Source organism: Dendrobium catenatum, unplaced genomic scaffold, assembly GCF_001605985.2.
Source record: "Dendrobium catenatum unplaced genomic scaffold, ASM160598v2 fragScaff_scaffold_243, whole genome shotgun sequence".
NCBI lineage: Eukaryota > Viridiplantae > Streptophyta > Magnoliopsida > Asparagales > Orchidaceae > Dendrobium > Dendrobium catenatum.
The window spans coordinates 1,243,401-1,269,932 of record NW_021318705.1 but is presented as its reverse complement, the minus strand read 5'-3'; the positions used below and the strand labels follow the sequence as shown (position 1 = coordinate 1,269,932).

The following is a 26,532-nucleotide window of genomic DNA, read 5'->3' as shown; positions in this document are numbered from 1 at the left end:
CGACATGCATATTGCTTCTCTACCATGTTTTAAATTCAATGATAGTATTTTAGTGTGACTTGCTGAGTTGTTTAGCTCATTATATGTGATTTAAATGATTTCAAGTCATAATAAGGGAGCAACAATTAGAGATTAATCAGGTTCTTTTTTATTTTATTTTAGTTATTATTTTATACTAATAATTTGGATAGACATGATATGATTACATGATTCTTGAGTAGTGTATATAATTTTTAGAGTAATGAATATAGATGTATATTGATATTTTGAATAATAAAATTTATTTTCTTATTTATTACTATTATATAATATTAGATAGCTCTGATTGTTTTATAATAGAAAAATAAAAAAAGAAGTCTTCTAAATTAGTTTATAGGGCGTGATACATTGAGTGTCGATTTAAGTCTTAATATTTGGTGTTAAACTTATTAGAATCATTTAACATTGTCCTTTTTAGTGTTTGTGGTACTTTATTAGTGTTGATAAATATTGGGGTTGGTGTCAATTATATGTATTGACCATATTACAATAGATGACATTAACGATGTTGGCAATCACTTTATTAGTGTTAACCAGCATTGGTGTTTTTGTACCCAACATGCATTGATGTAGCATTGACAATATTTATTGTCTTTGGTAGTGATAATGATGTTGGAGATGGTAGGAATTAATAGCGTTGATGTTATTGGTGTTGGCAGGCATCAATGTTTCCAATGACATTTTGTAATGACTTTTATGTTGTCAGTATATGATGTACTTATTGGCATCGGGAGCATCAGAGTTGGTTTTTCCTAGATGTGCCAAAATTGGAGATAATGTTCATTAATAATATTGGTGTTGAAGGGCGATGCTATTATTGATGATGATGGGAGCTAACCTTGTTAGTGTTAACGAGCATTGAAATTTATGAGAAGATGTGTATTAGCTTTCTATTGTCAATGAGCATTGATGTTGTTGGTGATTATATATCTGTTATTGTTAGTGTTCATCTATATTATTTGTGATGCCCTGGGATCTAATGGGATGATTAGATCACTTAAACATATTATTAATTACCTCATCCCTCATTCAAAAATAATCAGAGCTACAAAAATCACAATTACAAAAGCAAATTTACATGATTTATTTCAAAACATAAACATATCAATCCAGTTGGTTTTTAATCATCTATACATCCAAAAAATTAAAATTAGATTACAAAATAATGCATTAGATACTTATACACAAAAGATCATGTTCCCACACTTTAGCTACTTTATTGGGCTTTTTACCATTGCTAAAAGGTTACAGAGAATATAATAAGAACGACTAGCCTAGTAGACTTTTTTTCGAGATCCCATATAGATATCAATATCCAAATTCAAATATTAAATAACAATTAATTAAAGAAAATACAAAGAATTGTAAAGAGTAATGAAAGTATAAACAAAATATGAATTATTAGGGTTTCATTACATACTTGATTTTAGGGTTATCAGTAATCACTACAGGAAAAATGGCGCCGGTAAAAAGCCGTCGGAATTGGTTTCCTACGCCGTTTTTACCGGCGGTTACCAAACCGCCGTTAGACCGCCGGTAACGTAAAAAACCGCCGGTAATTTTACACTAACTGCCGGAAAAAACAGCCGGTTTTCAGCGTTTTTCCTGTAGTGAATCACTTGTACTTATAAACTCGCTTTCATAGAAGCTTCCAGATACATTACAAAACATTTGTATTTCACTTGCCCTTAACTTGTTCATTTCATTGAAATTATACAGAGATTTAAAAATTTTTAATATTAAGTTCAAAACATTATTTATGCTTCATTCTTTAAAAATGCAACATCTGCAATGTAATGAAAATAATGCAAATATCCTGATGCTTGCTTATAACTCGCTTTAACTTATGCCTCCATTTAACCTCCCACACCTGCCTATAACTAAAATTAAAATAGGATCATGCCATATAACCTCCCACACCTCTCTTTTAGTAAGCGAGGGAAGAATCATACCCACATTCACAATAGGCAGATGGGGCAAGAATAGAAAATATATGGCCTTTATAACATATCAGAGAGCGCTCTTTTCACATATTAGAATATCTCCAATGCTATGTTATACAATCATGAATGCAATAGTAGCTAATTTATGATCTCAATGGAATAATTAAATAATATGTGAATATTTAAATAATATGTGAACTGCTAGAATTATCAGTAAAAGACACATTACAAGGACAATAATATATATTGAACTTTTTCTATTCAACTTCTAACTTCAGCTGAATATTCATATGAGCATTTCAATATTTTTATATAATTATTGCATTTACTAAAAAAAAGTTCAATTCAGTTATATACTAAAAAATATGCATAGGAAAAACTAGCAGTGAAACTTTGATTTTATATAGCCAAAATGCTCAGAATAAAGGATGCAACAACATATTAAAAATTACATGGTGAAAATTTCGTAAAAATAGAAAAATATAAATTTTCATTCATACATTTTTATAAACTCATTGGAAGTAAAATTAGAGATAGTGGTTTAAAAATCTATCTCGAGCTTTACAATATCTTGAATAGTCCCAATGGACGATTTCAGCTTCTTGGCCTTCAAATCTCTTCTATTTCCTTCTCTCTCCTCTTCCCCTCTTCCTTTTTCATCCATTCTTATCCGACAAGGCTGAGGGTTGAATGAGATTTATAAAAAATTTAGATATTTTAATATTTAAAAACCACTAATATGAACTAGCACCATGGCGCTCAACTTCCTAATGTTGTTGATGTCACACCACTCCACCAGGCCAAGAAGCATAGAGTGTGAGTTGAATAAATTTTATAAAATAATTCCAAATAAATGAAAATATAATATTTCAATAGTTTGTATCAACTAATAAATCATCAGTGCATCTAAACTCAAACAACATAAATGAAATTCTATTACACAATTAGATCAATTAAATAACTTAAACCTTAAGTACATTTCAAAGAATAAACCTGATGTAAGAACCTAGAAGTTCGTCCAAAAGCTATACAACTAGCAATATGAAACCACAAAGTAGTAGGTGTGAGGTTGCAAGAACAAACTCAGTAGGTAAAATCGTACTAAATAAAACATAAAGGGCAAGGCATGAGCTTAAATATGAGTAAAAAGAACATAAATATGAACAATATATATGATCTGAGATTTTTGAATATACATACTACATTTATGAAAGCTTCTTACATAGCATAACTCACACTGAATTATTTGCCAGCTAATAATCATTGCATTCAAATAAAAACTTATTCACTTACAAGCATGCAATATTTATACATTCCCTAATAACTCATTTGTTATTATCTCTCTCTCTCTCTCTCTCTCTCTCTCTCTCTCTATATATATATATATAGTCGATTTACTACAATCCCTGTCGGGAAAGGTAAGCACCAATCCCAAGGAAATCTAATAATTTCTTGTAGAATCTTTACTTTGAAGACTAGTCGCTCCTGCTAGCTAATATCCAATAGGATTAAATAATGACATTTTCAAGCATCATACACATAAACTTGTATTATATACATATTGTATCTCAATAATAGTGCTTAACAAATGTTATAACAAATTAAGCTCAATGATAAGTAATACAAAAATTATGATTTGTGTAGACAATAATTATTTAGAGCAATCAAGAAAAATTATGTGAACTATTCATAAAATTATGCAATAATCAACATGATAATGCTAACTATAAGATCATGCCAAAATGGTAACATGTAATGCTGTGAATGCATTATCACATTTTACCATACACATTATTCACATATAATGAGTAGCAAGGGTTAGACCTCTAATAGGGAAAGATATACTTATCCCTTACTTGGTAAAGAGTCACCTACCAGATTGAAGTCATAAGTAAACGAACATTTCGATCTTGACGCCAACCTTTCCCACTTCAACATGCAGTGCACCATAATCCTAGATTCAAAAGAATAAAAATCACTTATATATTTAATACATTACTCAATAATTTTTAGCAACCAAAATAATTAATTAGCTTATAATATTCAGTAAATTAATTATTTTCATAGAGTAGCTTTATCTAATTATCTTGAATGCTTTAGGGCTTTACCATTCTAGACATACCTCTAACCATAAGCCAATGCAAATCAAAGCTATAGGATATATATATATATATATATGAAATAATTAGCTCCTTAGAGAATTAATTATAGTGCTTAATGTTCATAAGTCCTTAATCTAAGTTTGAATTAATGTTTAAATAATAAAATGTACAATTTATCAAAATAATTCATCATATTGATACGCCTTGGGGTTAATTTCAGCAAATCACAGCAGTATTTAACAAGTTTGTTAATAGGGTTTACATAATAAAAATTGATGAAGAAGATGATGTACAAAGAGGAAGAAAATACTCTTGCTTCTTCCCCTTTTTCCTCTACTTGGCCTCCTCCCCTTATAGTGCTTGATGATGAGAGCAAACACAAGGGGTTGCAGCCACCGGAGGAGCTATCGATCTCGCCTCCTCCCCCTATTGCATATTAGGTAATCAAAATCATCTGATAAACCACATATCATCAAACTTTGAAGCCATCGAGCATCACCACTCGTCCCTCTTTCTAGCATGTGAAGTTGCATAGAAGGTTGTTATCGATCATCATCTTCTTGATTTTTCACTCATAAGTTGTGCCCAACTTCTCTCCAATCTAATTTTTTGCTACAACTCTCTCTCTCTCTCTCTCATGCAAAAAGTAAGCCCTAAATCCTGATTTTTTCTACTTAAAGGCATGTATTGCGAGATATGAGAACCAAGTTGGTTGGGCCGATTTGGTTCAACCTCCCATTTTGGGTTATTACAGCTGCTCTCCCAATTCTTTGAGAATTTCTCCACCTAAGACCTGGCACCTCAGTGGCAACACCTAGCGTCATAGTACATACTCTTTTTTCCCCCCAACCAGAGAGCAGGATGCATGCCTCGTCGCTACCAATCTTAACACCACAATGCTCTTAGTGAAGATTTTTTGAAACTTAAAAGTTCTTTTTCTAACTCACTTCTCGACTTTCTTAAGGTTCCATTATGCACTCTAGGACTCATAATAGCTACTAAAATTAAATTTGACAATCATTCACATTAATTACCTTAGTTTCCTGACAATAGATATTGAATTATTGGTAATATTTAACATCATTAGTGTTAATGATGTGTGGTGATCTTATCATAAATGATGGGTGCCTACCTTTATTGACAATAATAAGTATGACCTTATTGGTGTTGGTAAACACAACGTGGTGTCAAGGGCATGCATCATCAGGCTTGAAAAAAAGCATGATATATTCTTGCTTCTTTTCATTTTTTCCTCTAGTTAGCCTCCTCCTCTTACGGTGCTCGTTGTGAGAACAAACATAAGGGACGCAGCCACTAGAGGAGCTATCGATATCGTCGCCCCCACAATGCTCTTAGTGAAGATTTTTTGAAACTTAAAATTTCTTTTTCTAACTCACTTCTCGACTTCCTTAAGGTTCCATTGAGCACTCTAGGACTCATAATAGCTAATAAAATTAAATTTGATGATCATTCACATTAATTACCTTAGTTTCCTGATAATATATATTGAATTACTGTTGATATTTAACATCATTATTAGTGGCAATGATGTGTGGTGATCTTATCATAAATGATGGGTGCCTACTTTTATTGACAATAATAAGTATGACCTTATTGGTGTTGGTAAACACAACGTGGTGTCAAGGGCATGCATCATTAGTCTTAAAAAAAGGATGAGATACTCTTGCTTCTTTTCCCCTTTTTCCTCTAGTTAGCCTCCTCTCCTTACGGTGCTCGATGTGAGAACAAACATAAGGGACTGCAACCACTGGAGGAACTGTCGATATCGTCGCCCACATATGGCTTGTTAGGTAGCCAAAGTCATCTGATCAACCACATACCATCGAACTTCGAAGCCATTGATCATTGCCACTCTTCCCTCTTTTTATGATGTGGTGTTGCATAGGAGGTTGTCGTCGATTATCATCCCTCTCACACGCTACGCCTAACTTCTTTCTGATCTAATTTATTGCCATAACTCTCTCTCTCTCTCTCTCTCTATATATATATATATATATATATATCTCATGAACAAAGCATGCCCTAAATCCTGATTTATCTACTTAAAGGCTCGGTATTGCGAAAGATGAGAACAAGGTTGGTTGCACCGGTTCGGTTCAACCTCCCATTTTGGGTTATTATAGCTGCGCTCCCAAAGAATCTTCCAAAATTTTCAAGAATCTCTCTACCTGAAACCTATGCCTCGGTGGAATCACCTAACATCGTAACACATACTTATTTTTCCTCTCAACTAGAGAGCTGGATGTCTCGTCACTACCAATCCCAGCTCCATGACGCTCCTAGAGAAGAATATGGAAATTTAAAAATTCATTTTGTAACTCATTTCTCGACTTACTTAAGGTTCCATTGAGCACTCTATAACTCATAATAACTAATAAAATTAAATTTGACAATCATTAACAGTAATTACCTGAGTTTTCATGACGATGGATATTGCATCATTGGCACTGTTGACAACTTTTAGTTCAAATGTTTGCATCAAGACTCTAACATGGTTAGACAATTTTTTGGGTGATATATTAACAATTATAAATATTAGCATTTTTAAAATTTAATTTACTAATCTGGAAAAAAAATAAAAAAATTTTAGTATAATCATTCTTTCTCTTAATTTATCATTTTTGTTATTTAATCCTTGGATGCAAATTTTTAAACTTAAATTTCTCAAGCACAAGATAATATATCAAAGCCTTCTAAATAATCCAAAATAAATTAAATAACAAGAAATCATTCAAAATCTCATTTCCCAATAGAATGATTTACAAATAATGAAAATCAACTCAGCAGGCATAACCAAATCCCACCGCGAAATTGAATACACAAATTTTGAATTTTAAAATAAAAGTTCTAACTATCAAATTCAAATAAATAGAAAAATAATTGTATAGTTTTCCAAGAACATGTCAAGTTTACTTAAGAAGATTAGTAGTCGGCTTAGGGAGAAATTATTATGTGCGGAGGTTGAACGTAGCTCTACGTCCGAAGGTGAATCAGGTACAACAACGTCAGCGGTACCGAGTAGTACGGAGCCGTGGTACACAACGAAGGGATGACATGTCGCATACTGGTTGATCTCAGGACGACATTCGACGTCTTCATAGAATAATTTTCCTGTTCTTAGAGGTGTTTTACTCAGTATTTTCGATGCACAGTCATTAATTTTTTTATTTAAATTAAGATTAATGATCTTTATTTATTTTTTATATTTTAATTTTAAGAAAATGATAAAGTAAATTCCTTAGGGCAAATAGCTAAAGAAATATTCAGGTCAATTAGTTTGATTATAATTATTATGCTTTAATCAAATACATTTCTGAACACCTATCCAAATAATAATTGTTGCACTTAGAATGGTATTAATGTATTATAGTTAATTTTTTTTTGTTAATTTAATAATTAAAATACTTTTGGTGGATTGAATGGTATTTGAAGAAATATTTGAGCTCTATATAAGACGCTGGGAGAAATCTTTGCCGGTTTGACTGCGTGCAAGGTGCAAGGAGAAAGATCAAGATAAAGTACACTTGGTAAAAAAAAGGGTAAAAATATCTTCGAGCTCTGCTAGGGTTTGCGGGAACTTCTCCCGCCTCTTGCTTTCCCGCCGCCTCCCGGCCGGGGGTGCCTCCCCCCATGGCCGAGAACAACTTTCCCCCTCTCCCTTCCACCTCCACCTCCACTGCATCCCCTGCTTCCACTGTCCTCCCGCTTTGGAAAAACCTTTTAAACTCCACCCCCAAGTCTCTCCTGACTTCTCCCGCTCTCTAACTTTCGTCCCAACTCAAAACTTCACTGCTGAGTTCACCACCGACCAGTTCAACGCTGGAGCTCCGGAGTGGTCCCTTTCGCTGGTTGGCTACTCGATCGGGAAAAGACCCTACTACGAAACTCTTCTGTCCGTGATTAAGAAGGCATGGCCTCTTAAAGGGTCCATTTCTTTGCTTACTATGGATGAGGGATTTTTCTTGCTCAAATTTTCTGCGTAGAAGACTACGAGTATGCATGGATGGGTGGTCCGTGGTTTTTCTTCGGTAAGCCATTCATACTTCAAAAGTGGACTCCTGATTTTGTGCCTAAAAGGGAAGAATTTCCGGCTATCCCCTTATGGATCAAAATCCTGAACTTGCCGCTATCTTTGTGGACGCCGGAAGGTATCTCTAAACTAGCTAGCTGCATAGGGATTCCCATTGCTGTTGATGCTTTAACTGCTGCAAAAACTCGTTTGACATTTGCTAGAGTATGCGTACAAATAACTAGTTCCTCTCTTCTTCCTGAGGAAATTTTTATTATGTTGAAGGAAATTCGTATCCCCTTAGAGTCCAATATGACTGGAAACCTGAAAAATGTTCACAGTGTGGATCTATCATGCACCCACCGACCTTATGTCCAAAAGATCCAATCCTAAAAACCCAAAATGTTGAAAAACCTAGGGGAAGAAGTACCAGTAGAAGACCTAAACGCACGCCGCCACCAAAATTCTACATCCCTAAACCTCCACTGATCCAAAAGATCACTCAGTCGCAGGCCAATCATGACATACATCCTCAACTTCCTACTTCCAATGAAAACCAAAATCCTAATGCAGGAACCTTAATCCCGAACCTTAACTCTCCGTCTGGAGATGTCCAGGACATCACCGACTCTATAGTCCAGATAAAACAGCCTGTTACTATCACTACCAAAAACAAATTTGAAGCCTTAAATGACCATGACAACACTTAGGAGACTCTAGCTTCTTCTTTCCAACAAGCCAAAGCTGCTTTTCCCCCTAAAAATGACCCTACTAACACTACAAATCCCAACCTCAACAGTCCTTCCCAGACGTCACCTCGCTTACATCAACCTAACATCCCTTCCTCTACTATGGAACCTTCCACCTCTAGCTCTACTTCATCTAAAGCCCAACCACCCCCTAGCCAAAACCAAAAACATACTAGAGGCAAAGCCAAAAAGGCCTCTACCCCCAATCCAAAATCCCAATGACATTGCCCAATATTGCAGCGTGGAATTTGCGTGGGTTTAACAGCCTGACCAAAGTTTTTAGCTGCAAAAAACTTGCCCAAGCTAACCATATTGACCTCTTCTTTATTTTAGAAGCTAAAATTACTCAACCTAATTACAATGATCATTGGTTCCTCTCCAACCATAAAATCTTCATGTATGAAGCCACCTGTGACAATTTTGGGTATTCTAGTCCTGGACGAATTTGGGTTAAATGGAATGAGAAGACTGTTAATTTTGTGCCACTCAAAATGTCAAATCAATTTATTCATGGTCACATCTCTGTCAATGGCAACATCTCTTGTGCTATTACTGCGGTTTATGCAAGCAACTCTCAAACTGAAAGACAAGATCTTTGGAAAAGCATCCTTGATATTGGAAGCAATACTTCTCTCCCCTGGGCTATTGTAGGAGACTTCAATTGCTGTCGTAATCTGAATGAAAAAAAGTGGTGGCACCCCTCTCTCCTACAAGCTTGGAGAGTTCAATAGTATGGTTTTTAATGCTGGTTTGCACGACCTCTCTTATGTGGGCCATTTCTTTACCTGGCACAACCAACAAACCCACAACCCAATTCACATTAAGTTGGACCGTGTGCTTATTAATGATAACTGGCTGAACTCTTTTCCTAACTCTTACTACATTGTAGAAGACCCTGATTGCTCAGACCATTCCCCCTTGATCTTGGTGAACTCTCCTTCCGTCAACAAAGGGCATCGCTTCATGTTCAAAAATTACTGCTTGAAGAATCCTGATTTCTAGAACATTTTATTAGAGGTCTTTTCTCTTCCTAATGAGAGCAGCCCTTTAAGTTCCCTCAGCTACAAACTTAAGTCCCACAAGAATGCTCTGAAACAAAAATCCTGGTTCAATTCCAATAACATTCAATCCCAAATTGATGCTCTCAAAGATCAGCAACACACTATGATCACTTTGCTCCAGCATAATCCGTTAGATCCTGCACTTAACTGCTCGCTGAAGGATGTCAATGCTAAACTTGCTTATTACCAAGATACCCTCACTAGTTGGATGCTGCAAAGAGCTAAGGTTAAGTGGATTTCGAATGGAGAGGATGATCTTAAGTTCCTCTACTCTAAGATCAATATTACGCAAAATCACAATCGTATCAAAGTGATCTCCAATGACCTGGGTATTTTCACTAGCCACAAGGATATTGCCAATGTCTTTGTTGACCACTTCAGAAATCTCTTTAACACTCCGGGCCCTCCCCCTCACATCCTCAACTCTCATAAAATCCCTGTGGGCAATCGGATACCTACACACCTCCTCTCCAATCTTATAGCTCTGATTTCTATTGAGGAAATTAAACACATTGTTTTCTCGGCTAAGCCCAATGCTGCTCCAGGCCCAGATGGTTTCACCTTTAAATTCTATAAAGCTACATGGAATACCATCAAAACTCAACTTTGCAAAGCTGTGATTTCCTTCTTCAACACTGGTTACATGCCCAATCAAATTAAAGCCACTGCTTTAGCTCTTATTTGCAACCTCATGCTTGTAATGTCAAAGACTATAGACCTATTGCTCTTTGCAATGTCACTTACAAAATCATAGCTAAAATTATTGCTAATAGAATGAAGAATGTGATGCCTTTCATTATTCATCCTAGCCAAGGAGGTTTTATTCAAAAAAGGATCATCTCTAACAATATCCTTTTAGCTTCTGACATTCTGAGCAATTTCAACCTGAAAACAAAGCAGAAGTACTTTTGTGCCAAATTTGACATCACCAAAGCCTTTGACTTGGTGTCAAGAGACTTTCTCTATCAAAGACTTGAGGCAAAAGGATTCCCAGACATGTTCATATAGTGGATAAAAGCCTGCACTACTGATGTGCACTTTTCTGTTTGTATTAATGGCATGCTGGAAGGATATTTTAACTCCACATCTGATATCAGACAAGGCTGTCCGTTATCTCCTTATCTCTTCAGTATTATTATGGACGGCCTATCTTCCTCCTTTGACTTAGCCACTACTCATGATGATTTCAATGGTATTTCGATTGGCAACTGCACCATCTCACATTTACTGTTTGCTGATGACCTTATGGTATTTGGTTTGGCTTCCATTAAGAACGCTCAAGCCCTTAAAACTATTCTCAGCAACTTTGGTGATGTTTCTGGCCTCCATACAAATCCCATTAAAAGCACAATTCTCATCTCCAAGGACTCCAATACAGCAAACACTATTTGTGCTATCCTCAATATCCAGCAAACCTTTAACCCAATTTCTTATTTGGGCCTTCCGATTTTCTATAAAAAACTCAAGTCTGCTCATTTCCAGCCTCTGATTCAAAAAGTTGCTACTCTTTTAGACGGTTGGAAAGCAAAAACTCTGTCATTTGCTGGAAGGATACAATATATCAAATTTACTATATGTAACAATTTGGCTTACTGGATAAGAGGGTCTATTATACCAAAGAATTGCTGTAAGCAATTAAACAGGATGTGTGCTAGATTTACCTTTTTTGGAGATATCAATAAGAAAAAGCTTCACATAGTTTCTTGGAAACATACTTGTATTCCTAAGCAAAATGGTGGTTTGGGAATCCCTTCTCTGGATTCCCTATATCAAGACTATGGCTGTTCTGTTATTTGGCGATTCTTAAACAGCAACAATCTTCTTTTTGAATGGTGACGGGCTAAATATTATTCTCTTTGGAACAGCTTGGCAGTGAACTGCACCCATTTTTGGAAAAATCTTTGTAAGATAGCTGAAGGTATTAGAAACTGTATATCCTTTTCTATTACCCCTTCTAGCTGTCTTTCTCTTTTTTGGGACCCTTAGTGTGGGGTGTCTCAATTGCTGAATACTTGACCCACGGTAACTTGTTACCTGGGTTTAAGCCTTACATTGGCTGGAGGGTGAAGGACATTATCTGGGGGGGAAACTGGGCTGTTCCGAGCTTTTTTGATAACCAAATTTCTACTCTTATCAATACTGTTCCTATTGATGGCAATGATGATAGCCATCTTTGGCTTAGTAAACAAAATCCCAATTTTGCTGATTTCCGTAAGCACTATTTTAGTCACCTGGAGGTGGTGAATTGGAACAATTTTGTTTGGCACAAGAAAGCATCCCTTCGTTTTTCTGCATATGCCTGGCTTGCTTTTAAAGGGGGACTCAAAACATCGGATGCTTTAGCTAAAAGGGGAATTCAAAGACAATATACTTGCTGCTTCTGTCACTCGGCTCCGGAAACTCTATCCCATTTATTCTATGACTGCAGCTTCACCTTTAATGTTATTAAAGGTTTGCTGCCTTGGCTGGGATCTCTTTTGATGAGTCCAAATCTTTTTCAAGTCTACGATAGCATTTTTTAGCAAAATTTCAATAAACGTGAGAGAAATTTTTACCTGCTCACTGCTTCTGCGGCTATTTATCACCTTTGGAGAGCAAGAAACGATAGGTTGTTTGGAGGGATTATTGACAGCCAATTGACTGTCATTGCTAAAGTCAAAAAAGCTATCTTACTCAAAACCCATGGCTGGAATCACCAATAATTTTCTGGAAGCTTTTGCTGTTGATATTCAGGATCATTTCCCTCCGCTGGATCCTTTTTTCCTGATGCTTTATGTCCCTTGTGTGGAGCCTATTCAGTTTATCTCGCTTGCAGGTTGCTGGGTTTTGCAAAGGACTATGATGAATGCTGTTTCTACAGCTGCCCTTTGGACGGCCATTTCTTGGCAACCAGGGGTTTTTGCGCTCTGGCCGACCCTCTCGACAATCAATAGCCAGAACGATCTGAGTCCTTTAATCTTCTATTTAAGTTCTCTGTATTGTTTTTGCTTCCTTTAGAACTCCCAAATTTTGTTTTAGGGTTTTGGGAGTTATAGTTTTTGTCTTTTATTTTACTTGTAACCTCTTTTTAATATGAAGGGCTTTGCCCAAAAATTTCCCCCAAAAAAAAAAATCAAGATTAGCGCCTTTGACACCGGTTTCTAGGCAGAGGAACGAGTGATGGACTCTCAGACCGAGGCGACCGGCGGCGACGTAGATGACGTCGCCGTACTGAAGGAGATGCGCCTTCAACTGGTGGACGCCATTGACGCCCGCCGCGTCGTGCAGCAGGACCTGCTCTCTGCTATCCAAACACTCGTACCTGACATCGCATCTTCCCTCGACATTTCCCTTCGCGTCATCTCTGCCTTCACCGGCCGATCCTTCTCCCCTTTTCCTAAACCAAACCCTAACCCTAACCGCAGCGGCGCTTCCGTCTCGAATCCTAGCGCTAAAACCCCTTCCGAGTCCCGTCGCCGACTTCTCCCAGACTCTAAGCCCTTGCCCCGTACCCGCCGGAAGACCTCTCCCACCTCGGTACGTTCTTCCCGCGACCGTTTCTATGCTGAGCAGGACGAAGGAAGCAGCGGCGGAATCGCGGGAGATCGCCTTTCGGTCGTTCGCACTATGGTAGCTGTGTGCCTGCTTGAGTTAGTTCCCTTCACGGAAATTGATTCGGCCGCACTGCTTCGTCGGCTGGAGAGCGATCAGTCTTCGGCCACATCAGCTGAGAAGGCTGCCATGGTTGAGCTTGGCGGTGAATTTGGCGCGATATCTGCGGTTGAGACAGCTCTCCGTCGAATTGCTGAGGACAGCGGCGGTGTGCAGCTGGAGGACTTCACGGTTAATGGGAAGTCGATGTTAATGGTCTGGGGCATTGACAGGAGCAAGCTGCTTAAGGAACTACCGGAGAGTTCTCAACAGCAGCAGTTACAGCCACTTGATTTCGGTTCTGGTGATGTAAATAGTCAGATTCAGGCAGCAGTATTGCCTGCAGCTGAACGAGGTACCTCTATGATGCCTAGGCCACCCCATGATCTGTGGATGGGTCACCCTGATTCCCATTTATCTGGCATGTCACCAATGTATTCAGGGGCTGGTGCGCCTGGGTCAATCATTGGCCCAAGGGGAGGCCCTAGGATGATTGGTTTGATGGGAATTCCGAGAGTTATCGGTGTGCCACCTCTTCACCGTCCTCTAATTGGACCTGGTGCTGGAATGGGTGGACCAAATCCCCCACCGGCAAAGCCTAGAACAGAGGAGGATGACAGGAAGGACATTGAGGCATTGCTCAATAAGAAGACCTTCAGGGAGTTGCAAAAGTCCAAAACTGGAGAGGAGCTTTTAGATCTTATTCACCGGCCAACTGCTAAGGAAACTGCGGTTGCTGCAAAGGTTTGGAGACGCTACTTCTCATTGATTTAGTTATTAACGGGCTGTTTGGTTTGCTGTTATATTATATAGTTAATATTGTTATATAGTTAACTTTGTTATTTATATTATAATGTTATCTATTAAATGCAATGTATTTGATCTGATGATATCTCTCCTAAAGAACGCAATATTAATTTGCCCAATCAATGATGATTTTTACCTTGCTTGCCCTTTAAATTTTAGCATCAAGATAGAGGTAATCTAAATAACACCCAATTTTGCTGCCATTTTATTGCCTTTATCTTGGGTATTAACGTTATCTTGATTATCTCAAATTTGAACATATCAAACCATACAATCTCAATGTTTGGCATAATATATATATATTTTTTAATGTATTGCTATTTAAATTTTGATAAATGATGTTTGGTTTGATTATATCTCTTACATTGAGGTACTCTGAAGAATATTAGTAGTTAAGGTTAAAGGAATCTAAATAATGAAGAAATTGGATGCTATCCTGTTTACCTCAGTCTTAATGGTTTAAGAAAAAAGAAAAAAATCACCGAGTTATCCTAAATAATATTTCATTTTTTTAAGTGAAATGACATCAAACCAAACATACTACATTTGAAAGATCACATTGTTTTGTAGAAAATAATATTTTCTAAATAAGATTGAACCAAGCAGACCCCTCATTTTATCTAAATATATAGATAACATCAAACCAAATAACCTCTAACTGGTTTTATTTCTTTTCTTTCTAATTCATAGAAAGTCAACGAACTTGGGAGTGGAAAATAACATGATTATTATATTTTTGTTGGTTGTAGAAGTTGAGTTGCTGATTTCAGAGACTAGCTTAGGCACTTAGATAAAAGTTTCCAGGTTATATGACTAGTTTATGTAACGCTGAATCCGCGTTTCTTTTCGATTTCCTTAAAATGATTATTATGGCCCTTCTAGAACTTAATGCCCCTTCTGAAGTTGATATGTGTTGCTACACTAGAATTACCATCCAATTTTGTTTGCATTTGCTGTTGGGGTGGATGATGATAGTTGAGATGTTTGGGGAGTGCTTTTTATTCCATTGGTAACAAATTATCAAACGCTTAAGGCTTATATTTTTTGAATTGGAAAGTTGCCCTCTAGTTACAAATGTTTACTTTTTATGTACATGAAATTTATCCATGTTTGTAATAATTCCAGGACTGTTAATTCCATTAAAATATGATTTTAATAATTACATGTCAAAACCTTTAAAGTTATGTAAGAAAATATTGTTCATGAGTAAAAAAGATATGTATTGAGCATGTTGTATGGAGATATTGTTTACGGATTTATCAGTTGCTATAGGAATCATGTTAAAGAGAGGTATTTAAATGATTAAAGTTTTAGTTAAGTGCTTGTATACAAGAGGCCTCAAATTAAATTTATTTTGAACTGTTAAGAGCAATTGTTATTCTGTGTTCTGCATTAAATTTAGACTATGGCTATTGATTATGCAGCCTATCGAGGATGATTGAGGATTTCTGCAAATAGGCTATTGATTAGCTTTTATTGTTTGATCTGACTGGTATGATGATAGAGATGTTGACAACTTGTTGGCACATTGAGCATTCATAAAATTGAAATATTCTTGAACTTTTTTTTTAAAAATTTATGCCATTAGTTTATTTAGGGTATCTATTACTTTTTTTTGTTTAGTTCCTATCACATATTCTTTTCAGGGATGGTTGTATTCAGACACTTACACCTATGTTATCAAATTGCAAGAACAATAAGGAGTGAATAGAAAATAGTAGAATACATTACATCACTTTTTATTAAAAAAAACCCTAAAATAAGGGTTTCTCCACTCAAAATGAACCTGTTATTTTCAAAGTTTTGGATCTTCAATCAACACACTGTCAATCTTCTTCCTTTTGTCGGGTCGTCCAACTGTACAAGTGTTCAAGAACAAATCCTTTAGATGTAAAGTTTGAGAAATGAAATCTTCAATTTCCCTATTATTTTGGACATTGTTGTTGATCAAATTAACAACATAATACCTATGGATCTACAACAACAATTGTGGTTAGAGATGCTCGTAACAATCTTGAATACATGGAGATTTCTAGTGGTAGAAGTAGTATTGTGTTGTAAATGGGTCGAAGGACTGTTTGTATTTTATTCCTGAATTAATCACGAGCAAGAAAAGTGGAAGTCAATTAGAGAGAGAACTATTGGAATTGAATTCAGAATGCTGTCTCTACTAACATTCCATTCTATGTTATTTATAGAATCCATGCCCATGGCCACATAAAAGCTATACAATGTGAAACCAATAAACTAAATAACAAATTTTTAGCTGCCAAAAACTGAACTATGTTAGGTTAGTCACAAAAACAACAAGAAGCAAACACTGATAGTTAGATAAAAACTTGCTAACATTCTCCACCTTGATTAATACCAAACTTAATACATTTGACATCCCCAAATAATAGTGAATTTTCTTGTAGGAAATGCCTTTGTTTGCATGTTTGTAGGATTATGATCTTTTAAAATATTTAAGATTCACCAATTCTTTGATTTTTGCAACAATGATTAATTATAATTTTTACATCCTCATGCTTTATTAATTATTTTTGTTCTATGGGTGATAGGCATGAAATATTAAAGTTTTAGTGTTAGATATATAAATAACATGATATAAAGTGGTATGTATGTAAATCCCCCACTTAAAAAATACATCCGTTTTCTTGATTTCACATTAAATTTTAAAATCTTCCACAGTTCATTTATTTAAATTAAAAAATTTATATGCAATATAAAAATAAGCTCACCCTGCAGTTTGATGAACGAGCTCCTACTCTGAAAATGATTATTGTTTGGCTGCCTATTTGCCGTCCTCTTCTGCTATAAGCCTATTTGCTGATGACTCTTTTTCTTCTGTTGGAGCAAAGCGATATTTCAAACTTGGGGTAAAATCAGGATCGTTTCCCTATGATGACATTGACAACCTTAGGGAAAAAAGCATCCATTCACTTTTTTTATACATACATCAAGCTAGTTTAAACTTCTATGGTAGAGTCTTTGAGAAAACTTTACATTATTTGGGGACTTTTCTTCAGCATAATGGTTTCTTGTTTGATGCTGATGTATTTGCTTATATTCATGTGGAGTAATATTGTCATAGTTGGAACATTGATAAGTAGTTATCCTCATTGAATGCCTAGACATCACTTTTCGTTTGCTAAAATTTCTATTTTGTTTCATGGCATTTAACAATAGCATGATAAGTTCTTGGATTATTGATAAGAGCGGGAACTCTTTTTGTATATTTGAAGAATATAATATTGAATTCTTGGCATCACTCGGTATTAGAGCCCCCAAGAAAAGGATGAACCTTCTTAGAAGTTGTTTTTATCTTGTTTAGTTTCCGTAAAAGAAAAGTGGAAGAGTTTTCAACATATGGATAATTTCTGCCCTCACACTTTAAGTTAACTAATCAAGAGATTTACTTCAAGTGCCTTCAACATCTTGTATGTTCTCTAGGAGAGATTAATTTATCGTTTACCCTAAATTTTAAGATTTAATATTTTTAATATGAAAACTTACTTATTTTTTATTATTTACGGATGCAATTGAAATTCTTTTCCTGCTTTCTCAGTTTAAGACAAAGGGTGGTTCCCAATTGAAGGAATATTGTACTCACTTGACCAAAGAAGATTGCCGTCGTCAGTCCGGTTCCTTTATTGCCTGTGTGAAGGTATAATGTTGAATTGCTTATGTTGATTGGTCATCATGATACTAGAATGCTCGCTTATAAAATTCCTAGACATGCTGCAGCTTTTCTTTGTTTCATTTTTTTTTAATATTCTTCAAAACTAGGTGTTTTGTTGATGAGTTTACTTGCTTGTTAATTCCGCTGTCTTGTAAAATTCACAAACATTGGCTCCCATATTCCACTATTAAAGGACCAGCTCATAGGAAGAAAATTAATGATAAAATAGCATATTAATGCGATCAGTTACAGATTCATAATTTGTATGCACATTTTGTGAACTTGGAGAGTTAACAGCCAATATATTTTTTAAAATAAGATTTAGTACATTACATAACAAGGTTGTAACTTGGGTTGGTTAGTTTCTATGGAGTCTCCACCATCCAGTTTCCAACCTTGATGGTTCTAGCCTGAACTGATTTAACACACTGATAACACACTGATAAATTCATTGTAAGTCATATTTCTGGCATAGCGAAATATATCTGGAAAGTAAAATATCGAGGTTAATGGGGAGGAAGTGTGCTATTCAAGTCATGTTATGATTATGAGAGACTCCCTGAGTGAAGATATGTGGGAGGGATGGTATTAGGGAAATTGATTGGCTGAAGCCATGGAACAATGAAGCTAGCACTAGAATCAGAACATGATAGAAAGATCTGTATAGAATCAGTGAAGCATAACCATATCGAAGCTTTTTCTCTGCTCCGAACCATAATTCTACAGTGAATGATTGATCTTGTCTCTCTCCCTCTCTCTCTCTCAGTGATAGGGAAGAGGGTGGTTGGATTGAAACCATTGAGTCATCAAGATTTATTGAGGCATAGGAAGTAAGATTAAAGTTTTACAGAAAGTTCTCTAAGTGGTAGGGAAGAAGTTGTTGGATTTGGTCCAACCATGGAACGATCAAGATCTATTGTGGAGTATGAAGGAAGATTGAAGTTTTAAAAGAAAAGTCTTTGTTGGGAGAATTCTGAAATAATCAGTGTCAGACTTTTTTTTTGAGTTGAGAAGGAAAAAATTAACAATACCAAGCTTTTGGGGTTGATTGCAGTCAAAAATCATATTGGAAGCTGTTAAAATAACATCAAGGACGCCTGAAAAGTAAGGCAAGCAACCTCCACATAAATGAAATTCAACCAAGTATATTCCTGTGGGATATGAACACATGAGTATATTAAGAAGAAATTGTTAAGTGGTTGGAAGTAGTACTATTGCTTTTGCATGGGATTTTAACAAACAAATATCATAGATAGTAGCTTTTTTTTATTAGGAAAAGTTATTACCAATCGGTGTAAATATTATATGTAAAGTAAAGAAACAAGGTATATTTGAATATAATAATAGGGAAAGTGAGAAAGTGAGGAGTAGATTGCCAATCACATCAATCAAGCTTCTGTTAAATCTAGGATATCAAAATCATTAGGCAAATTATTGCTTCTACAAACTTGGGGGAGTGAAGATTATTATTATTATTATTATTATTTGCTTCCTCTTTGGAAAACACAGTTTGAAATATTCACAAGTCTTTTAAGGCTGATTAGAGCATGAATCACCACAACAACAACAACAAGCCTTTATCTCACTACGTGGGGTCGACAACATTAATCCTTTTTCTCCATTGTGTCATGTTAAAAATCAAATTCTCATTTCAATTTATTAAAGAAAGGTCATTTCTAATATTTTATAACCAAGTATTTTTAGGTCTACATCTACCTTTCTTAACATATGCCAAATCTAATATATCTACTCTCCTAACAGGGTCATTGGAAGACCATCGTTTTACCTGACCAAACCATCTTAGGCGACTCTCTCTAATCTTATATGTCATTGGAGCCACTCCAACCTTTTCATGGATATGCTCATTTCGTATCATGTCTCTAAGAGTAAATCCACTCATCCGCGTGAGCATCCTCATCTCAACAACACTTAACTTAATATTATGCCTCCCTTTTGATGGCCAACATTCTGTGCTATAAAGCATTGCAGGTCTCACCACTATCTTATAAAAATTTCTCTTAAGTTTGAGTGATACTTTTCTATCCCACAACAAACTCGAAGCATTCCTCCTAGGGATGCAAACGAACCGAACCGAGTTTAGTATGTGCGTGTTCATGTTTGAGTTCGTTTATTATCACCTTGTTCAAGTTTGGTTTGAGCTTGATTCAAGTTTTTTTTTTTTTTTTAATTTTTTTTTTGTTCAAGCTTGGTTCATTTAAATTAATGGGTGTTCATGTTTGGTTCATGTCGGTTCATGTTCGGTATGTTTCATGCATATCGAGCTTTGAACAAACGAGTCTTATCGAGCGCTACTTCTAGATGTTGATTAACTTAACAAACGAGCCTTATCGAGCCTTCTAACAAATGATTGCATCGAGTATGTTTGCGAACATATCTAGCAAAGTTTTTTAAACCATCAAACAAGCTCGTTCACAAACATATCTAACGGCTATTCTTAATTCTTAAGCTATCAAATGAGCCTGTTCATGAACATATCTAATTAGTATTTTCAAACTACCAAATGAACTTGTTCACGAACAAACGATCTATGATTCATCTTATATTTGTTCATGAACATTTCAAATAAACAATCTAGGAAAAATGAACAAATTTCTCTTGTTCATGAACAAATTCATTCTATTGAAGGTATAAATAAAATGAAAGCTTCTTATCAAGCTTAATATCGCTTGTTCATGAGCTTTAAATAATGTTGTTTGTGAACATAAATGAGTCGAACACATTATTGTTCAAGCTTGTTTATTTAAGGATCGAGTATTAAAAGTTTTCAAGTTTATTTGTTTAATTAATTAAATGATCGCGAACAAGCTTTAATCGAACTGAGCAATTAGTAGCTCATCAAACGGTTGCTTCGTTTGCAGCCCGAATTCCTCCACTTCAACCATCCAAGTTGAATTCTACTAATAATATACCCCTCTATTTCACTATCACTCTGAATAATAGATTCAAGATATCTAAAACGAGTACACTTATTAATTACTTGATCGCTCAAAGTCACAAACCTCCAACTAGATCTATTACTTCTAAAATTACACTCCATATATTCAGTTTTAGATATACTCAAACGAAAACCTTTAGACTCTAAGGTTGACCTCCATAATATGAGTTTACCTTGAACTCCCTCTCTAGCTTTATCAACAAGAAGAATACCATCAGCAAAAAACGTACACCAAGGTACATCCTCTTGCAAATGTCTAGTAAGAACATCCATGATTAAAGCAAAAAGGTAAGATTAAGCTTGATCCTTGATGTAATCCAACTGAAATAGGAAAATATTTGCTCAAACCATCTTGTGTTTGAACACAAGTAATAGCTCTTACATATATATCCCTAATGACTTGAATATAAGCATTATTAACCCCTTTCTCTTCTAGAATTTTCAATAGCACTTGTCTTGGAACTTTATCATATGCTTTCTCTAAATCAATAAATATCATATGTAGATCCTCCTTATTCTCTCTAAACTTCTCCATCAACCCTCTTAATAAATGAATAGCTTCCATATTAGATCTGCTCGACATGAATCCAAATTGATTTTGAGAAACATTAGTATCACGTTGTAACCTTTGGTCCAAAATTCTCTCCCAAAGTTTTAAAGTATGACACATCAACTTAATTCCTCTATAATTTGCAATCTTGTGCATCACCTTTATTCTTAAAAATAGGAATCAACGTACTCATTCCCCACTCATCTGGCATCTTTGTAGTCTTCAAGATAATATTAAAATGTTTAGTAAGCCAAGAAATTTCCTTTATCTCTTAAGCATTTTCACACCTCTATTAGAATATCATCAGTTTCACTAGTTTTTCAATACTTCATTTTTTTAAAGCCTATATAACTTCAGTTTTACTAATACGTCTATATAAATAAAAATCTCTATCTTCATTTATAGTGCTAATGTCATTAAATTCAATCATATTTTCACAATTTTCATTAAAAAGCTTAGCAAAATATCTCATTCACTTTTGTTGAATATTCTCTTCTAAAAAGCACTTTTTGATCTTTATCTTTAATACACTTCACTTAGAATAAAATCCTTACTACTACTATTTATTTATTTGGCTAACTTATACATATATCTTTCACCTTCTTTAGAATCTAATCTATTATATAAAACGTTAAAAGCTAAAATCTTTGCATTGCAGATTGCTTTCTTAGACATCTTACGAGTTTTTTTATATCTTTCCAAATTTTTAGAGTTTTTATATATAAACTAATTATTATAACAAAGCTTCTTATTTTTTATCTTTTCTTGCACGATTTGATTCCACAACCAACTATTTTTATTATTAGGAGATTTTTCTTTTGAAACTCCAAGCACATCATTTGCAAATTGCAACATTCTTAATATTACTAGTTAATCAAGTGTAGATCAGTACTTAGAGGAGAGGGACATTGTATTATCTGAGCTCAAGGGACATATGTTGAGAGCCCAACAGATCATGAAAAGGAAGGCTGATGAGCGCTGGAGAGAAGGACACTTCGAGCCAGGAGATATGATTTACTTAAAGCTGAGACTCTACAGGCAGAAGACACTAGCCAGGAGGAGGAATGAGTAATTATCCCTACTATGTTTTAGACTTTATGAGGTTTTGGAATGCATTGGAGTAGTGGCGTATCGATTGAGGTTACCATCTTCATTAGCATTCCACCCAGTCTTTCATATCTCATTGCTGGGGAAGGCAATATGAGATCACACACTATTTTCACTACCCTCGACTTTGACAGAAGACATGGAGGCCATTTTGGAACCCCTAGAAGTAGAAGTAGTGCGCCGGGGAGAGATAGGGGCACTAGAGGTGCTAATAAAGTGGAAGGATTTGCTGGAGCATGATGCTACATGGGAGCCATATGAGACAATTCCCATCCTTCTACTGGGGGGGGTGAGTATTTTTACGACCACGATCTCTATAGGCGGGAGCCATCTGCCTTGTTTAGAAGAACCAAACCCAACAGAGAAACTGAGCGGGAACATGGAGGGGGTTCCCCTTGTGGGGTCCAAGAAAATTGTAATTCAATATGTAAAGAGGAGAAATATAGGGAGAGATATTAAGGAAGGTTTTAATTAAAATTAGGAGATAATTAATTAGGGAAAGATATCCAAATTGAATTCAAATTGGAGAGGGAATTATTTAGGGAAAGTATGCTGATTTGGGAGGGAATTAGGTAAGCCTATTTAGGGCTAAATATGGGGTTATTTCAGATTTATGCACGCGTTGCTGCCGTAGTTTTCTTTGAGGTTTTCTTAGTGGCGTCTAAGGTTTTTGGGAGTGCTGATTTACCTCTCGAATAGTAGATCAATTGCATCTTGCATTGCTTTTGAAGAAGAATCCAAATTCAGCTCCTAAATCTGTTTTCCTGCACTTTATTCTTATCTCTTTTGTTGTTTTCTACCTCCAAAACACATCAGGGACATATTGGATGGGTTGGCGAGGCTAAGACTTTGTTACGTTCAAAGATTTAAAGCTGCTATTGTGTTTGCTTGGTAGAAATTGCAACTTATTGGGCATGGCAATGGAGAGGTGGTGGTGGTGGGAAGGGGCTTCTCTTGACCTTTTATGTGGTGGATGACAATGCTCTTTTGTACTTAAGGGATCTTGGCAATCTCATATAGATAAGCCTAACGGCATTCTAAGTGATGGTGGACCCTTTCTGCCATCAGGGGATGATATATAAAGAAAAGGCCACCAACTTTTGTTCCTAAAGTACTTCTTGGATGTCACTGATTGACTCTTAATAGGGAGGTAGCTGATGGCTTTGCTTTTGGACAAGAAGGCACTGTGAGAGAGAGCAATGGGTTTTGATCCAAGATTTACTAAATGCGAAACTTGAGTATTGCCAACCAACCCGGTCTTGAGGGGGAGCTAAAATGTGTCTTTTATTGCCCTAGGTTTGGTAGAAAAAGATGTTTGACATGGCCGACGATGGGCAGTGGTTTCCCCAAGGTATATTTCTTGGGCATAACGTGTATAGATAAATCTCTATTTGGCCCCTAAGTGCCTTGGTAAGGCTCTTATTAAGATATAAGTTCTTAAGCATTGACTTTAGGAAGGGATTTTAGGCAAGTTAAGCAGAAAGATATTGGCTAGATGTTGATATAAGATATGATACTAGGATAATAATGTCAGCGGCCAAGGTGGGGATGTCGCCGACAATTAGTGGTTAAATAGTTTTCCACTAGAATGGTATGACGCTAGACATGATGATGGGGTTACTGTTGGGGAGGAAGTCATTGATCCCACATAGTGATTGAAAGAGATGATGTCAGGAAGATGACAATGGGTAGCAAGGCGGGATGCTATTGGGTGTGAAGACATTGGCAAGTGCATATATTGTTCCATGAAGACATCATTGTACACCAAGGCGAGGATGCTAGGTAGGTGTAAAAGAGCTAAATAGGTTGTCTTGGGCAGCAGTCTTGAGGAATTGGTGCTAGGAAAACAATGCCAGGTTTCTTGAGAGGGGGTGCCGCCTAGGTAGAAAGGGCATTGAGTGACATTGAGTCATTGTCTACTAGGTCTAGAGGGTGTTGGGAACTACGGGTCGACACCGATTGAGCTTAGAAGGCACTAACATGCCAAGGATGTGGTGCCCAGAGGGGAGTAATGACCCTTACCTAATGTGTCTAGGCAGTGCAACTTGACGCCAAGAGACAGCTAGGAAGGGTACTGATTGACCAAGTAGGTGCCACCAACATGATATTTGTCGATTACTAATCGGTTGGAAATCGATCAACTAAGACGAGCCTAAAAAGCTCTTTAGATCCATATAACCCCCTAAGTGGGCTGAGCTATGTTTAGAAGGGGGAGCCAACTAAACTTAGGTGTTGGTGGACTAAGGGTATGCTCTAATGGTGATATTCTAAACTCTCCTAGAGGCTGACTAAGTGAAGATCCTAAAGACAAATATAGAGGATTATTTTGTTTAGCAAAAAGTCTGATTGATATATGTATCTGCTAGTTGTTATAAGATGGGAACCGAGTAATAATCTACTTTGATAGCATAGCTCGAATAAAGAGAATCAATCTCATTGTGTTTGGTTCTTTCATGGAATAGAAGATAATTGGTAATGTAGATAGCAACACAATTGTCACAGTTTAAGATCCTAGATTGTGCATTTGAAAACTCAAATTTCCGTTGGAGGGTCTTAAATTATGTCATTTTACATATAGAGTGTGTGGCGATTCTATATTATGTCTCAATTTTCTATTTGGCTACCATTGTTTGTTTCTTAATCTTTTATTAACATATTTACTTTCCACAAATATGCAATGCCAAACCGTGAATTCTCTATTATCAATTGATCCAACATGGCCGACTTCATAAAAAGCTTCCACATTAGGTTTAATCACTCTTAGTGTATGATAGTTTTTTCTTTATCGACTTCTTGACATACTTAAGGATATTTAGAATAGCTTCCCAATATTTCTATTTTTGGGGTTTGCACGTGTTGACTCACAACTAAAACAAAGCAGGAATCTGATCCTGTGATAGTAAGATCAATTTACCTACTAACTTGTGATAATGAAAAGCATTAAAAAAATCCTCTTATTAGCATCTATCTACATGTAAATGTTAATGTTGGCAGGTTTGCAACTTAAAATACTACTTATGCAAGAAAGTTGGTGACATTTTCTTTGAGACAATGAAACTGCTTTACCTTGTGAGGTGGAGGGTGAAGTGGTTAGCTTTAAGTTAAGTTGGCTCAATTACATATTGAGGGCTGAGGGCAAAGAGATTTTCTGTGTATTGTTAAGTAGGATGACTCCTGATTTATAATACGGAATTAAATACAATATCTTGATTGACAACAAAGTAAACAAAGTTTATTAACTAGAAAATTGAAAACATTTCTAAAATAATATGCTAATGCTAACAGGCTGTGTAATGAATTATTGTTTCTAGGATTCATTATTAAATTCTTCAGGTTTGATCAAAATTTTTGTGCTTCCGTGTTATCTACCTTGCTGATTTGGTGATGGTGGAACGGTGAAATATGGGGTCCATGACTTAAAAAATTGCATTCAACATTTAAACCAAAGTTTCTGTTGTGTTTGCTGTTGTTGTCATGGGATTTTGGTGCCATGTATTGTCTTTTGAAGGTGCTGTTGTTGGGTAATAGTATTTTAAGGTGCCTGTCGGTAATAGGATTTTTATGAGGTTGCCTTTTAATATATTTTGTTAACATGGTAGTCACTTTGCTTTGTCTTTTTGTATTTTCTTTAACAAATTCTGTTTAACTTCAAATGTTTGCATTGTTTTCTGGCTGTCATATTTGCTTGAGCATTTGGAGATCTAATTGGAGTATCTTTTCTTAAAATTGTCATAAAGAATTATGTTTTAATTTCTTTTTTTCCCTTCTGCAGGTTCACTTCCGGCGCATTATAGCTCCACATACTGATACAAATTTAGGGGATTGCTCTTTTCTTGACACATGCCGTCATACCAAGGTTTGCTTCATTGCATGTAT

The 26,532-nt window shown here is 35.8% G+C and overlaps 1 protein-coding gene across 1 annotated transcript in view; it reads left to right on the top strand.

Moving 5' to 3' along the window:
- Positions 1 to 13,068: 13,068 nt before the first annotated feature.
- Positions 13,069 to 26,532, top strand: part of LOC110094702 (probable N6-adenosine-methyltransferase MT-A70-like) — a 35,183-nt gene continuing 21,719 nt past the window's right edge. Inside the window, exons 1-3 of the mRNA XM_028693235.1 lie at positions 13,069 to 14,298; positions 17,930 to 18,028; positions 26,429 to 26,512. Of these exons, the coding sequence (XP_028549068.1) occupies positions 13,084 to 14,298; positions 17,930 to 18,028; positions 26,429 to 26,512 (1,398 nt within the window). The 5' untranslated portion in view covers positions 13,069 to 13,083. The remainder of the gene's footprint in view (positions 14,299 to 17,929; positions 18,029 to 26,428; positions 26,513 to 26,532) is intronic.